Below are 15,251 nucleotides of genomic sequence, written 5' to 3' on the forward strand. Positions count from 1 at the left end.
CTCTCTTTTTATATTTTCCTTTGACTCTTGTTCAGTGTCTCTTTCTACCTCGCTCTCTCTGGCCTCCTCTTTTCCTCTCACACTTCATATAGAGTCTTCTAAATTAAGCCCTGTCATGTGGCAGGCATCCTTGCCGCTGACAAAGCTCAGAGTTTCATTTCAAGAGTACAAATTTCAGAGCCAGCCATTTTTTGAAGAAGAAGAACTGAAAAAGGGACTCACTTGCAGTCCTTCTTTCTCCCTCATTCCGTCTTTGTTTTTCAATGTGCTGAGCAAAGATAAAAATGAGGTCACGCAATGTTGTGATCTGCAGAAACATGGCACCATTTCAAAGGGAGTGCTGCGTCTAGCTGGCTATACTGGGAGTTTTTGCGCTAATGACAGTCCCATACTGGCCTCTCTTTTCATGCCCTCTCTCTCTCCATCAGTGCCTTCTCTCTCCTTCTCCCTCCCTCTCACTTTCTACTCATGCTGTCTCATTCTCTCTTATTTTTTTCTCTCTTTCCTCTCCGTCTCTGACCTTCTCTGTGTAGTTCATTAAACTTCTTTGAAGGAATCAAAGGGCAGTACGAAGGGAAGCGTGACTCTGGTAGCCCAAATGAATGGGCTACCAGCTTCCAGGCCCAAATTGGGGTACATGTTCATCAGGGTTTAGCAGGACATTGTCACACAGGGACACAATAGCAGCTAAGGCGGTCGATAGGAACAGAATGGCAGTTGACGTTGGAAACAGTGTGACTTGTTAGTCAAATGGAACTGTACTGCTTTTCAAGTTCTTTTAGAACTGGTTCATTGGTCTTAGGGGCCCCTGCGTGGCTACTGATTGGCCCACATTTCACATCGACAACAGAATACCCCCCCATCCCCAACACCTAACCGGAGTTGCCATGGAGACACGCGTGCAGTAAAGTTGAGACTTGGCCACAATACAAGGGTGCAGGGAGGGGAGGGAGTGAGTGAGGGAAAGATGGCCAGGAAGGAAGAGAGAAGAGGAAAACAGTGGGGGAATGGTGAAAGCCACCTTATTTGCATTTGTCAGGGACAACAGAACTAGTAGAAAAATCCCGTTCTTCGTGTGCCATGTCTGTCAGGAAACCAGCCGTTATCTCCGGAAAATGGCTGCCTGGCACGCAGACAGAATGTCGCTGTGTTCCGTTTTGTTACCAGTATTTTTAGATAAACCTGTCAGATTCCAACTGTCCGTCTCCACATCCTCCTGAGTAAAAGGAACACAGTCATAATCAGCCTGCCTCAGAGTGCAGGAGAGCAGTATTGAAGGATTTCAATCAGATAGAGCAGTGTATTTTGCCATGGTGACTTGGCTCCTTTCTACAAGGTGTGTGTCCCCCCCCCCCCTCCCTCTGATAGATTTTTCATTTTTCATGGTCAGTTCTCTGAAGGGAAGATAGATGCATTTGACCTTAGCCATCCTGTTCAGAAAATACTACAAATTCCATATGCCGCACACCTCTATGCTTCTCACCTCATGCTTGACCTAACTTCAACTTGTTGTAACTACAGTTGTACACCAACCATCTCTTAGCTCCTGGATTTCCTGCCCACGAACAGCAGAGACTTACTGATTGTGGCTTTACTGTAAATGAGCACTTAATGAGTCCAGGCACTCATTTATTCGGGGGGTTCCAGGAATGACCGTTCTCCAAACTAGCGGTTGGACTGCTCTTCTCTGGCAGGTCTGTCGGTCTTCCTGTCGGACACGTTTCAGCTGTCACAGTGTCTCTCTGCAGTGGGTGCTTTCTCCATTAATCAGTTCAATTTGGAGCATCATGAGTCCGCCTGCAGCGCATCAGTCTTGGCACGTAGCATGCCACTCTGGTTCAGTCAGAGACACCCAATCAGGAAGCAGAGCTTCAGCAGGCTTGCTGCAGTGGCAGGATGTCGACATGCTGACACCTCGTAACATGACACACAAACACTGGTGACTGATGTCTCACATCAGGCCTTCTCCAAAACTCATGTCACTGTAAGTATTAACAACTCTGCTGTCCAGAACAGGAGTTCTACAGTGATTGTGAATTATTTGTGTTAGCCTAGGTCTTACTTTGACTCTCTTTACTTTGACTCTTTCTCATTTTACATTGTGATCCTATGGTCATGTTCATGTATTCTGATAATATATTGATGCAATTTTGTTTTTTGGTAGCTGATCTAGATTTGAATATATTCTGTCTTGTACTGTCTTGAACCTAAGGATGAAAATAAAGCTTTGTTTTGCTTTTACCCACCTAATGTGTTGGGTAAAGACAAGTTGGTCATACAGTATAGTGACCAGGGCCAAACCTTATTTGTCTGGATATAAAAAACTTTGATTTCTAATATCAAAGCAGATTTTGTCTCTGAAAGTTATCTCAGCTATTAGCCAGCTGACATCCCTTCTTATCACAAAGCATTCTCTACTCTGGTGTTATGCAAACCAGCACCACTTTTTCATCAATGTGTTTCGGCTTTCCGAAACCAAAAAGAGAGAAACAGTCGACTTTGAAGCCCTCCCTCCCCCCTTGATGCGGGCTTAACCATCTGATTAGGCTATTACAAGAGAAAGTGACTCAAGTTAAATATTGATGCGACACGAGCAGCTAGCCTGTGTCGAGGATTATGAATTATTACACAAAGATAATGAGCTTGGGGGTCCTCCGCCAGATTGCAGCTCGATTGAGACATGGATATCTCCGAGGAAGGGTGTGATTGTTGTTCTAATGCGAGGTGGCTGTTGCCGTATCACTTTGAGAAAAGAGGCAAGACAGACAGAGCGTGAAAAAGAAAATCAATAACAGATATCCCCCAACCAACACATTGACTTTTAAAAAGGACTGTTCTGTACCAAAGCGCCCTTTGAGCGGAATGCAGAAATCAAAGAAATTTGGTGAGCATTTAGCTAACATGATCGGCATTTTGGAGGCATTTTTCTTTTTTTACCTGCACGGCTCCCCAAAACTCTTAATGCACTAAACTTTCACACAACGTGCTCCATCTTAGACAGTATCCCCAGTTGGGTGGGTCGTCGGATCAATAATGCAGCAGGTGAACTCCCTCTTACCTCTCCTTGTTCATATTCCTCTGCAGTTTTTACTTGTGAGTGTGTGGCTAGATGAAGACATAAAAGGAAGACGTCGGGCCTCATCAGTAAGCTTGGCATGCCTGTGAGACAGAGGACTGGATGTGGGCCTACGCGTACCTTCTGTGCTCTTTGCCTGAAAGCTTGAAAGGCTACAGTTGAAACGATCAAGATGGGGGTTAGGTAAACATCAGGGAGTTTCCACGCCGCTCGTTTATTTTCTCCTTCTGTGTGTTCCATCTCCCAACAGGTGCCAGGGAGCGCGAGCCGCCTCTGACCCCCGACACGACGCCTTCCTCCGCATGCAGCCCCCCGGGTTGGTGGAGCGCTCGGCGGGGTGGGGCAGCAGGGTGGAGGTGCACTGTGACATCCAGGAGGTGACCTCCAGCTCCACCAGGAGCCTGAAGGGGCCCCGGCGCACAAGTCCCTCCTCCCCGCCTCCCTTCCGCTCCTGCTCCATCCCCATCATCCCCTCGGTCCAGGCCCAGCAGGACGAGGTTTCCTGCATGCAGACAGCCAGCGGCGGCCCTGCCTCCTCTACCACCTGCGAGCCCGGGCCCAGAATCGACGGAGGAGAGGGCTTCGCCTTGATATCACACGACATCTCCAACACCACTTCCTGCTCGTATGCCGTTGGCCAGAGGGACGAGGTTGCGCTGCTATTGGAGGAGGCCCAGGAGCAGCTCAGGGCGTTGGCCCACGCGAACAGGAAGCACGGTGACAGGAAGGAGGACTGTGGCTCCGCCCTTGAGGCCAGAGAGATTGTTTGCTTCTTGATGCCCAATGGAGGAGCTGGGGGGTTTAGCTCAACATGGAGATCCAGTTGCTAAGTCCTCAAAAACCCCACAGAGACACAGCCCAGAGTGGCCAATGAGAAGACAGTTTTGGGCTTCTCCCTTCTTGTTTTGCTGGGGTATTGGGGTCAAGACTGCAGAGTTGTGCGCGTTAGGGATACGATACAATTTGTAAAAAAAAAAATACAAACACCTAAAACTAAAAAGAATGAACTGTGGAAAGGGAACAGATGAAGGATCTGAAGGAGAAGAGAAAAATATTTATATGCATTTATTTAAATGAGAAACTTCTACTTAGACAAAAAGAAACCAAATAGTCTGTCATCTTCATGGTGTTTTTAATTGTATAAAGAATATATATATATATATATAAATATATATGGATATAAACATATGGAATTCAAATGGTGACCAAGTACAGTGGAGGGATATGGGAATGATGTACTTTTTTTCTTTTTCTTTTTTTACAACAACTCCTCTGGTTTTGGAGCACTATTTTGGGACCCAGTGCACCCTCCAAGCTCTGTATGTTTGCTTAGTGTTCTAACCTCTCACTGGCTGCCACACTACAAAGACCCCTACCACCACAAACCAGAATCTGTGAGTGTTATGGAGCACAGACACCCTCCTATCTTTACCTTGGATGTACAGTTCTACTCCGCAGAAAATGTGACGGAATAAACAATTGCAGAGGGATACAATTAGTTTGACTTTCCCTGAGAAACTTGGCGTGGAAAACAATGGTGTCTTCAGAGACCCTCTTCAGAGCCTGTTTTCAGAGACTTCTGTTGACTAGGCAGCCCTGGTTCGAAGTTAACACAGTCTGCTAGCTCGGTGTGTTTCGAAGCTAACACAGTCTGCTAGCTCGGTGTGTTTCGAAGCTAACACAGTCTGCTAGCTCGGTGTGTAACTGATGTTTTTTGTACGTGAGATTCCTCTTCTGTTGACCGAGCTGTATTTAGCATGGGTGTGTTCCTCCACCCCCCTTCCCCAAATGTACACACACACACACACACACATCTCATGCAGAATGGATCGTAAAAACAGATTATTTTTTTTTTAAACACATTTTTTCAATTTGGTTCGTGATAAACAATCGGCTGCTTTCTTGGACCTGTGGAGAGGAATCGAATTGAAAATGTCTGTGGTATCGTATGGAATTGAGACAATTACTTATTTCAGTTTGAATTTACAACCAACTGTTTAAAAAAAAATTACAATGACGGTGGAGATTCTGGTGTATCTGTTTGTATTTTTTTATAAGGTTCCAAATTCTGCCCCCCCCCCCCCCCCCCACCACCACAACAGTCTATCAGATTGTGCATGCAAAGATCATCTTTTTTAGACCCACATTACTATTAAGCAACACTACTAGTTCACTTAATAACTCAAATGTTATTCGATCTAAACTGTTTTTTTCTCTCTGTATCAAACAACCCCTTTCTGTACTCGCACTGCCCAGTAATTGAGAGGGTACAATGTATAGGGTTCCACACCACAAATACTCACTGTCATCACAGCACTGTAGATGTAATACCAGCCAAGTAGGGCTACAGTACTGTATATCAAATCCATTTGTGGTGATGACATCTGGAGGTGTAGAGGTTGATCGCAAAGATGATTTTGTGTTTAACCACTCATAGGTTGGTGCATCTCAAATGAAAACCTTTTTAGCCCCGATAAACTGATGATTTGTGTCTTGCAAGCACAATAGTATTATAGAAGGTTGCAAGTCTACAACCAAGGTATTTGGTTGTAGACAAAGAAACTTGGAGGCTTTTTCTTTATCACTAAACCTCAAGGATTTTTTAAATCTCCTGCAACCACTTAGTAAATCCATTTTGACTGGTGGGGTTTGGCTCCTCGAAACGCACTCTCTACATTTTTGCAGCCGATTGGCTTTCAGCAATTATGAAAAACTCATTTAAAGCCAGGCATCTTCGTTTCCACCCTGAACATCTGAAAATGACATTACATGTGCCTAGTAATTGAACATTGTCCGCTACATTTTCCGTTTCCCCGACTTTATCAGGGAATAAGGCAGCGGAGAAAAAAGACTCTAGTCAGAATGTCAGTCTGGATTAAAGAACTCATTGCCTTTCCTGTAAATTAGTCGGAGATTACGCTGTCCACATAAAAAAGAAAAGAAAAGGGAAAAAAATCATTTTTTTAAATTTATTTTTACTCAAACCTCTTGTCAGACTCGACACATTTGTACAGGTAGTGCAGTGAATGCACAGTGTGGGCTTGATTTTGGTGTGTGCTTGCTTGTGTGTGACAGACGGTAGGTGACAGTGTGTGAACGATCGTGCATATTTACACGAATATCCATGCGTGTTGCCATAACATTGGCCCAATGCAAACGATGACATGAAGCATGTGTTTTTCGCGCTAGCCGGACTGGACCGCATTACCAGGCGATTTGGCAGAGGAGGTTTCCCTTGTAGCCCAGGCCTGGTCAGCGTTAGAAAGCTTCAGGCTGGCTGATGGCAGTCTGCAGGGTCATACCATCAGGTCCACACTGATAAGAACCCAGTATGATCCTCATGGAACCCTCGCTGCCAGGCAGCCTAGCCCGATCAGAGCGCGTGCCGGATCAACCACGTGCCACGCCGCTAGACAGAAGACAATCCCGCCCCTGCCCTAATACAGTGGAACAGTTTACAATGAGAGTGTCCTGAAGTGTAGAGCGTAAAGCTTGTCTTTTAAATCCCTGTCCTCGAGAAACCAAGGGGTGAAATGTGTCTTTTTGAGGTGGGAAATGGTGGTATTTCAAGGTTTGTAGTTTCAGACAAGATGATGATGACGGTTGGCAGGAAAGGTGAGAAACGCACAGCAGGGGAGGTTAATACTACAGCATGCTAATTTCCATTTGAAAAGGCCCGGCGTTGCACTCTCCAAAGTTTATTTGATAAAGCGCAGTGAGGCAGAGAGAAGAGTTAATCCATGGTGGAGATTGTGAGCCTGTGAATGAGGACACATCACTGGAAGGATGATGGGATTTAAAACAGAGGGATGGTGAAATGGAAAGAATCTACCGACTTTGGCTCGCCCACTGTGAGTTTGTTTACCTGTGTGAGTGCAGGTTTAGCACTCGCAGATACTGTGTGTGTTTGTTTGTGTTTCTACATGCAAGTGTACACAATTTAAAAGTAATGTTTACTTTGTATTATGGCACATTGTATTATTGCCCATTACCTCCGCTGAAACCCATCATCAGTCAAAGGTTTTCTCATTCAAATTCCACACAGCCCGTGAGTCGAGCATTGTATCCAAGGACGTACTGTTCTCAAACAGGTGTAATATTAGAGTTAAAAAGGTGAATGTGTTGCAATGTCCAACCAACAAACTAGAGTTACATAAATTCTGACCATAAAATGAATTGGCTGAGCAGTGTTTGAGATTAGCAATGGATTAGCATGGGATTTGGTCATTTCAGACCACGTTTGACCATTCTAGAGTAAGCCAAGGGTCATTCCAACACTGTTTATAGAGCACTGAAGTTCTCATAGTGTGAATAAGCAACAAGAGTTTGATTGTTCCACTACATCGATGTTATACAATGCTTGCATAACACTGACATGCTATTACAGGAAACAATATGATGTTCAGATGTCAAAGAGCATTTTTGGTACAGTATCCCGGCACTGGTTGAAGCTACTGTACACAGACAGACAGTAGGCTACAGTATTTCCAGAATAAACCGGTTTTCAATACCTGATGGTTATAGACATCAACTCAACAGGATTCCCTCTCAGCTTTGGATCTTGTCACTACAAATGGTGAAATATGAGATGGGAGAGGAGTCTAGATATCCTAGCCTCGAGCTCTACACAGGAGCGGTTCAGTGTGTGTGTGTGTGTGTGTGTGTGTGTGTGTGTGTGTGTGTGTGTATGTGTGTGTGTGTTCTGGCCTTTACTCACACACTGTTCCTGGTAATGTAAAAAAAATAGTCCAGTTGTGATATGAAAAACAGACTCATTTCTATCCATGGCAGTGAAGAACCTTATTTCGGTGGTACCCCTAAAAAAAATGATATAGTGGATTTTTTCAGTTCATTTTATTTTTTTAATCTTTTCTTTTTTCAATAAAGATGAGTCTTCAGTGTTGCCAGTGTTTCCTTTCTCTTTGTGCATGTGCATAAATCAATACACCGTAGCCATGACGACCATATTGTACTCCAAAGCAATATTAGGAATTTGTCCAGTAGCCGAAACTTGGGATTATTCACAGGTGTAACACACATTGATCTCGATACATTTTAAATTCTATAGGTTTTTATAATGGCATGGCAGAAAATAAGGTTTGCAAGAACAAAGCATGTGCTGTATAAATACTTGAGAGCAGGTACAGATCTCTGGAGTTCATGCTGCCTTCTCACGGTCTCATTACAGAAGTGTTGCCAATCGATTAAGTTGATTAAGAACGGCAGATGGCACAATCCACAGAGACGAATTGACTAAATCAAGTAGGCAGTTTTGATAGTAACCATCGATAAAATGCTGGTTTGCAAAATATTTAAACAAAGGATAAGAAATTGCACCATATAAGACCTCTTCCTAATCTCCTACTGACCCTTAAGGTTAGAATAACGAGACTGTCTGGCTGGCCTGCTCTCTGTAGACAGTGGTAAACTAATCCCTCCTGTTCAAATGGATCGTAGAGAGAGAATTCTGGCGAAGCCTACAGCAGAGTTACCAGAGAATGAAAGCTATTGTTATTGTTGTCTCAATTGTGTAATGTTATCAAGTGTACTAATAGTCTGGCTGTTATGAAAGACCAACATTCATGCCATTCATTTTGTTTTACATGGAACTTACAGCAAACTCACTTTTCGTGAAAGTTGTTTGACTATAATTGTTTTGGAAGACATGTAGATCATAATGTCGTTTTTATCCAACCTTCTCTCGGTACATGCCATTGAAAGCTGAACAACACCTGTTAACTGAAAATGAAGACATGGGGGTCAGATGGCTGAGCGGTTAGGGAGTCGGGCTATTAATCAAAAGGTTGTTGGTTTGATTCCCTGCCGTGCAAAATGACGTTGTGTCCTTGGGAAAGGCACTTCACCCTACTTTCCTCGGGGAGAATGTCCCTGTACTCACTGTAAGTCGCTCTGGATAAGAACGTCTGCTAAATGACTAAGTGTAAGACAAGAAGGGCAGACATGGATTAGCACTAGCAGAAACTGAAATCGAAACACCACAAGTAGTTCTTTTCTACCTTATAATCACCCTGTGTTTAATAATAGTAAGTTTTTGGCAGTCTCCAAAAGAAGCCAAAGCTATTTGCAAATTGAAACTTAGAAGTGATACATTTATCTCCTAAAATCTAATATGCATTACCGTGTGCTACCCAAACAAACATTAATCATTCCAAATAATCGCAATAGGCAATCTCCCACTCTCACATGAAGAATAAATATATTTACGACCAAAGCCTCAGAAAGGAGGCATCCTTGCAAATGATGTCATTACTCCTGAGCGATAGCTCCCACAACTGTTGTTAGCCGTAGAAAAACAAGTCAGCGCGTTCAATAGTCCGTAACTCCAGATCAAAATCAATAATAATATTCTTGCACCAGTGCTTCTAATGGCTGGAGAAGCCCATCAGCTTCTACGAAGGCCCCTTTGAGCTGGTTTGTTTTCTGCAGTTAAGAGCATCACTTCATCAACGCTCCTGAGGGCTTCTGGTCTTCCTGCAGCCCAGCAGCGGAGCAGTTTACAGGTAAGGGATCTGGCCTGTTGCTGTTGTGTCTACAGGATGAGTCTGGTCTGGGCGGAAGCTGCTGATGTTGACATGGCCTCGCTAAACCACCCTCCCCAAACCATCTGGTTTCAGTCGAGTCTACCTCTTCCAAACACCTAGATGATTGCGTATACCCACGCACACTCAGCGAGCACCTTGAATCCAGCTCTGTGATCTTCCTTCTTCCTTCCTTCCTTCCTTCCTTCCTTCCTTCCTTCCTTCCTTCCTTCTTCTCCTAATGGAAGACCATGCTGAGACAGTCACCAGTGTAGCAAGGCTGCTTGCAGGTGCATCATCCCTCCCTCCCTCACTCTCTCTCTCTCTCTCTCTCTCTCTCTCTCTCTCTCTCTCTCTCTCTCTCTCTCTCTCTCTCTCTCTCTCTCTCTCTCTCTCTCTCTCTCTCTCTCTCTCTCTCTCTCTCTCTCTCTCTCTCCCTGGTTCCCTTCTGTGCATTCATGTACTTACCCATTCTGTTTCAACATGCATCTGCCTCAGCATGTAACACCCGCATGTTCTGCTGAGGATCGAGTGACACCCACAATCACCACGTAACGTCCTCTCTCATTCTCCTCCACCCTCTCTGCATGGCATTCCAGCACCATTCCGAGGCCCAGTGATGTCCCTGGCCCCCACAGACACCCCTGCCTTTCCTGCTCCTCCCACCCCAGGCCTGTCTCCTCTCTCTGGGGAAGCCAGGACGCGGCAGAGGCTGTGTAGCCAGACGCCTGGGCCTCCCTCCTGACATAAGCCTGTGATATGCTCAGTTCTGATGGGCGGATCAGGGTGGGAAGCGAGCACTTCAAGTTTGGAGCCGAGCCCCCCCCCCCCCCACCTCGCTCCCTCCCTCCTCTCCCGTCATCCTTCTCTCGCTGCATCCATCCTCCCATCCGTTCTACCTACACTCAACTTCCACTTTCAGTGCTCACTGCACCAGAGTAATGAGGTCAACCTCCTCAGGGATATGAGAGAGAGAGAGAGAGAGAGGGAGAGGGAGAGAGAGAGAATACAAATACGAAGAAAGGAGAGACAGAGGAAAAAGGGAGGGGGAGAGAGATGGAAAGCAGAGATAAACTTCCCATCAAAGCTGCTCTCGTGCCCTCTGCAGCTGTGAAGCTCCGCCCAGCTTGTCATATGACCAGCTGGATTGGTGTGTCTTTGTGTTTAGTGTGTCTAAGGGATACATTAACCAGCAGAGGGTAGAGGACTATGATTGGTGCTAAACACCTAGTGACAGTCAGGAAGTAGGTTTGGATCATTTCCAACCCCGTTCCTTCATCCTTACACTGCTCCTCCCGTTGCGAGTAATTCAGGGCCCTGAAATTGAAGAACGAGATGTGTGTTGACAGTGATGCTGAAGCGCAGCCAATCAGCATTTAGGGCGTCCCCAGTGGTAAATTGTCTCTGGGGGACTCAGTGAAGTGTTAATCGCAGCATGACGACAATGATGATAGAGTGTCGACAGACCCATGGTTCATCTGCACCAAACTGTTCTCCCTCTTTCACCAGTCCCTGTCGCCATAACATCCATTTCCTTCCATCTCTATCTCTCCTTTCATCCCAGTCCTGCCAACTGCTCTCCTCCTTCCCAATTATCTCTTCATTACTAATGCTGCCTTTCTTTTTATGCAGCTATTCTTCTTTCCTACATTAGCATCATCCCTTCATTGCCGTCATGCCCACCCCTTCCGTCCCCTCGCTGTTGCATCGCTCGTCAGATGCTTGACAGTCACATTGCCACCCCTCCTTTGGGGGCCAGCAGATTACCAACATGCTCTCTTCAACTGTCTGCCCTGTCTTTCCTCCTGATACCTCCCTCTCTTTCTCCATCCCTCTTTCTGGGATAATCCTTTCATCAAACTGCATTATTTCATCCAACCTTCCCTTCTATCCTCTTATTCCTCCTTCTTCTTTTTCTTCTAGGTTTGACACACTTTCCTGAGGGAGGGTCAGATTAATGACACAGGGGCCTCCTCACTGTCATTATTTCCTTACCCTTTCTCTCCTCATCCCCCTCTCTGCTCACCCCCCTCCCCTCCTTTCCCTTCCCCAGCATTCATCTCAACCTCCTCCCCCTCTCCCCTCCCCCCTCTGGGGAACAGGGGAATGGCACGCTAGATTATTAAGTCATGTTAAACAGCATGTTATGAAAGAGAGGCAGGAGACTCATATTCTACACTCTGGGAAGAGGTTCTCAAGCAAACAGCAGCAACAGCAACATTACAAGAAAACAGCCATGTTATCATGAACTGTAAAAGAATACAGAGAATACAGTGAAACAGACCCACGTCCTCTTGTTGTTGGGAACAACATGGCTCCGGAGGCAGAAGAAGAGCTGTTGTGAGAAGTAGAATGAGAAAGTTGCACAGAACTAGCGTGAGTAAGAAACACTTGGCGGGGTCATGGTGGGTCACCTGTACGGAGTAAGCACTAAAACACTTACATTTAGCAGACGCTCTTATCCAGAGCGACTTACAGTAAGTACAGGGACATTCCCCCCGAGGCAAGTAGGGTGAAGTGCCTTGCCCAAGGACACAACGTCATTTGACACGGCCGGGAATCGAACTGGCAACCTTCAGATTACTAGCCCGACTCCCTCACCGCTCAGCCACCTGACACTTAAAGCAAGAAGCGTTGTTCTTTAAACAATGATAACCTCTCTCATCTGAATCAATACCACTTTCTTTCAAGACTTTAGTCAGTGTGGTAGTGTTTGCTGTGCCTGGTTAAGGTCATGTCTCTCCTGCTGAGGTCGATCCATACAAGTGGCCGCGGAGACTTGGCTACTGGTGCTCCAGGCTGGCTCGCCACTTAGTCTCTGTCTCATCCAGCCACGCTAAAACCAAAGCCCTGCATCGGCCTCGCTGTCAATAGTTGTCAATGAGTCTCTGTGTATGCATTAGAGGAGGGCAACAGACCAATACTGCAACAGTACTTCCGTCCAACCCTTGTAACGAACAGAGTATTTTGAAAGGGACGTCAATCAGAATCAGAATCAGCTTTATTCAACAAATAAGTTTACACAAACAAGGAATTTACTATGGCAGGAAGGTGCCTAGGGTAAAACATTAGAGTTTTAAATATAAAACATATATACAATGACAGTCCTTGTGGTGAATTATGTCCATTAACAGGGGGTCAGATGGCTGAGCGGTGTGTGTGTGTGTGTGTTGCTGCCTTTAAAGGGCACTGGTGATTTTTCCTCTGTTAGCATGTTGTCCTGTTCCATCATTCCCCAGTCACAACAACACACTGGAATTTGAAGTGCTCAAACACACTGTGTTCAGACACACTGATTACTCTTTAAACTCTTCAGATTAGCCTTCAAAGCCACGTCAGACATCGGAAGGGTAAAAAAGAAGACCCGTTCAAAAGCAGATGACTGCAGTTGTCTTAAGAAGACTTCAGGACCGTTGATGCATGCTGGTTTGCCTTATCGTTTTGAATAGAGGTATAGAGGTAATAGAGTATTTCAGGAAGTAATCTCTCCACATGCAGCCCCTTGAGGCAAAATCATTCTTCAATTAAATCTGCTGATAGTAGCCATTCACAGGCCCTGCACACTGAGAGCAGCAGAGCTCAATCAAGCAGGAGGGTTTGTTTTCTGATGAAGGAGCCGTCCTCAGTGGAAGTTTGTACCTTTAAGTTTCAACAATGAAGACCGGCAACAAGCTCCAGCTGAGACTCAATTACCACCATTTCCCGAGTGTGTGAGTATGTGTTGAAAGGAGGTTATTTAAGGGGAAATCTAGATTAGACCAGGGGGTGGTCATTATTAAAATGTTCTTGTTATTGATTCATCCCTGGGCCAGACAATGAGAGGTTGCTCCTGAAGGGAAAGGGCAAGATGAATGATACATTTAATATTCCTACAGAAAGAGTCAGGTTATGTTTTTCCTTTTTTCCCATTTGATCTATCCATCTATGTGTTGTGAGTTTGTTTTGTGGAAAGAGTTAGGTTTAGGGTTGTGCTAGCATAGCTATACATAGGTGGATCTCCCCAAAGGCCACTAGTGATGTGTACTTAAATTGATTCAGTATTGTTCAGTCATGTCTTTGCTACAAAATTATACATATTTAGATATTACAATTTTCCCATTTGTCAATATTCTAATCAGCCCAGTTATGAAAAACTGAACGGTTTTGGACTAACAGAACAATGCAGCGTGAGACACTGGGGTTTGCTTCGATTTAGGACGGCCAGAGGGACATCTGATTGAATGGCTGTGATCCACTCAGGTCAGATCTGAGTGTTGATTACTGATCACAGGGGGGAGAGAGGAAATGAAAGCAGTTGACATTAGATCAACTGGGAGTCAGGTGGCTGAGCGGTTAAGGAGTCGGGCTAGTAATCTGAAATTCGATTCCCGGTTCGATTCCCTGCCGTGCCCAATGGCGTTGTGTCACTTCACCCTCCTTGCCTCGGGGAGAATGTCCCTGTACTTACTGTAAGTCTCTCTGGATAAGAGCGTCTGCTAAATGACTACATGTAACTGATGGATGTGAACAGAATCTCCAGTCATAAAACAATGTATTTTGACAGTGGGTCTGTGTGTGTGCGCGCACTATCTGTCTGTTTAAATCTGTTTACCTCCAATAATGCTGAAGGATTTATTGGAGAAATTAGAGCCCAAGAGGAATGCACCTCATAAAGAAAGAGCAGATGTTTGAGATTCCTTTAACAGCACGGCATCAAGATGACACTTCTGTGCAATTCACCTCATTTGCCAAACTTTGTCTCACTAGACATTTTGACATTTCAAAGCAGTGGTTGGGTCTGACTGACTACTAAAGTAAAACAATCCTTCTTTGGAAGTGTGCTTGGGCTCCAAGGGGATGTTTTGGCAGACCCAACAGTAATAACAGACAGTCCTCATCTTGGTGAAGTTGCGGGAGGAACAGTGAAATATGTCAATAAAGAGGACGCCAGGGAGCAGAGGAAATGGATGCATCCTTCAGATGACACAAACAGATGCAGGAAACACAGATGAAGAAAATAACCTATTCGACTCATCAATGCCTATCTAAATACATTTGCCGCACTTCAGTCAAGTCGCTTCAAAAGTATCACAAAGTGATTTTTCATTTGTTCTCTGGTGGCGATGCACTGCTGTATGTGGAGAAGTAAATGCTTAAAATCCAGCTATTTTCCAGACAAAGGTTAAAAAAAATACACATTCTTTCAGACGTGCAGGATGACACATCACATCATGTACTCAACACCCCCCCCCCACCACCACCACCACCCCCACAACCACCACCACGTGGATTAGTCTACTCTTGTAACCCCCATGATCCTTATTTGGACATCCCTACCTCCTGTCCCTAGACTCAATCCCCTTCAAAGCTTCAGGGAACATTATAGTTTCAACGTTACAGCTCCCAAGCAAGGTTGGATTTAAGAAATCTTGTCAAATAGATTTTGAATGGTTCATTCAGTTCTTCTCAAGTCCCAAGTCTAATTGTTTTAGCACTAGTTTGCGGCTCTGCAAAGGAAGATGGAGGACATGGAGACCTTCCTGAAGGGTGGACGTGAAAATTGAGTTGCGGCTACTCGTCAAAACAACTACCCCAATCTTATCCACTTTCGGCCCCCGTAACCAGCACAGGCCTTGGCCAAGGCCGTCGCTGGAAAA

General features: G+C 45.1%; 1 protein-coding gene across 1 annotated transcript in view; it reads left to right on the forward strand.

The window, feature by feature from the left end:
- Nucleotides 1–3,906, forward strand: part of LOC136942753 (pro-neuregulin-3, membrane-bound isoform) — a 160,963-nt gene extending 157,057 nt beyond the window's left edge. The window contains exon 9 of the mRNA XM_067235724.1: nt 3,327–3,906. Coding sequence (XP_067091825.1) covers nt 3,327–3,906 — 580 coding nt within the window. The remainder of the gene's footprint in view (nt 1–3,326) is intronic.
- Nucleotides 3,907–15,251: the final 11,345 nt, after the last annotated feature.

This window comes from Osmerus mordax, chromosome 5 (genome assembly GCF_038355195.1).
Source record: "Osmerus mordax isolate fOsmMor3 chromosome 5, fOsmMor3.pri, whole genome shotgun sequence".
NCBI classification, from domain to species: Eukaryota; Metazoa; Chordata; class Actinopteri; order Osmeriformes; family Osmeridae; genus Osmerus; species Osmerus mordax.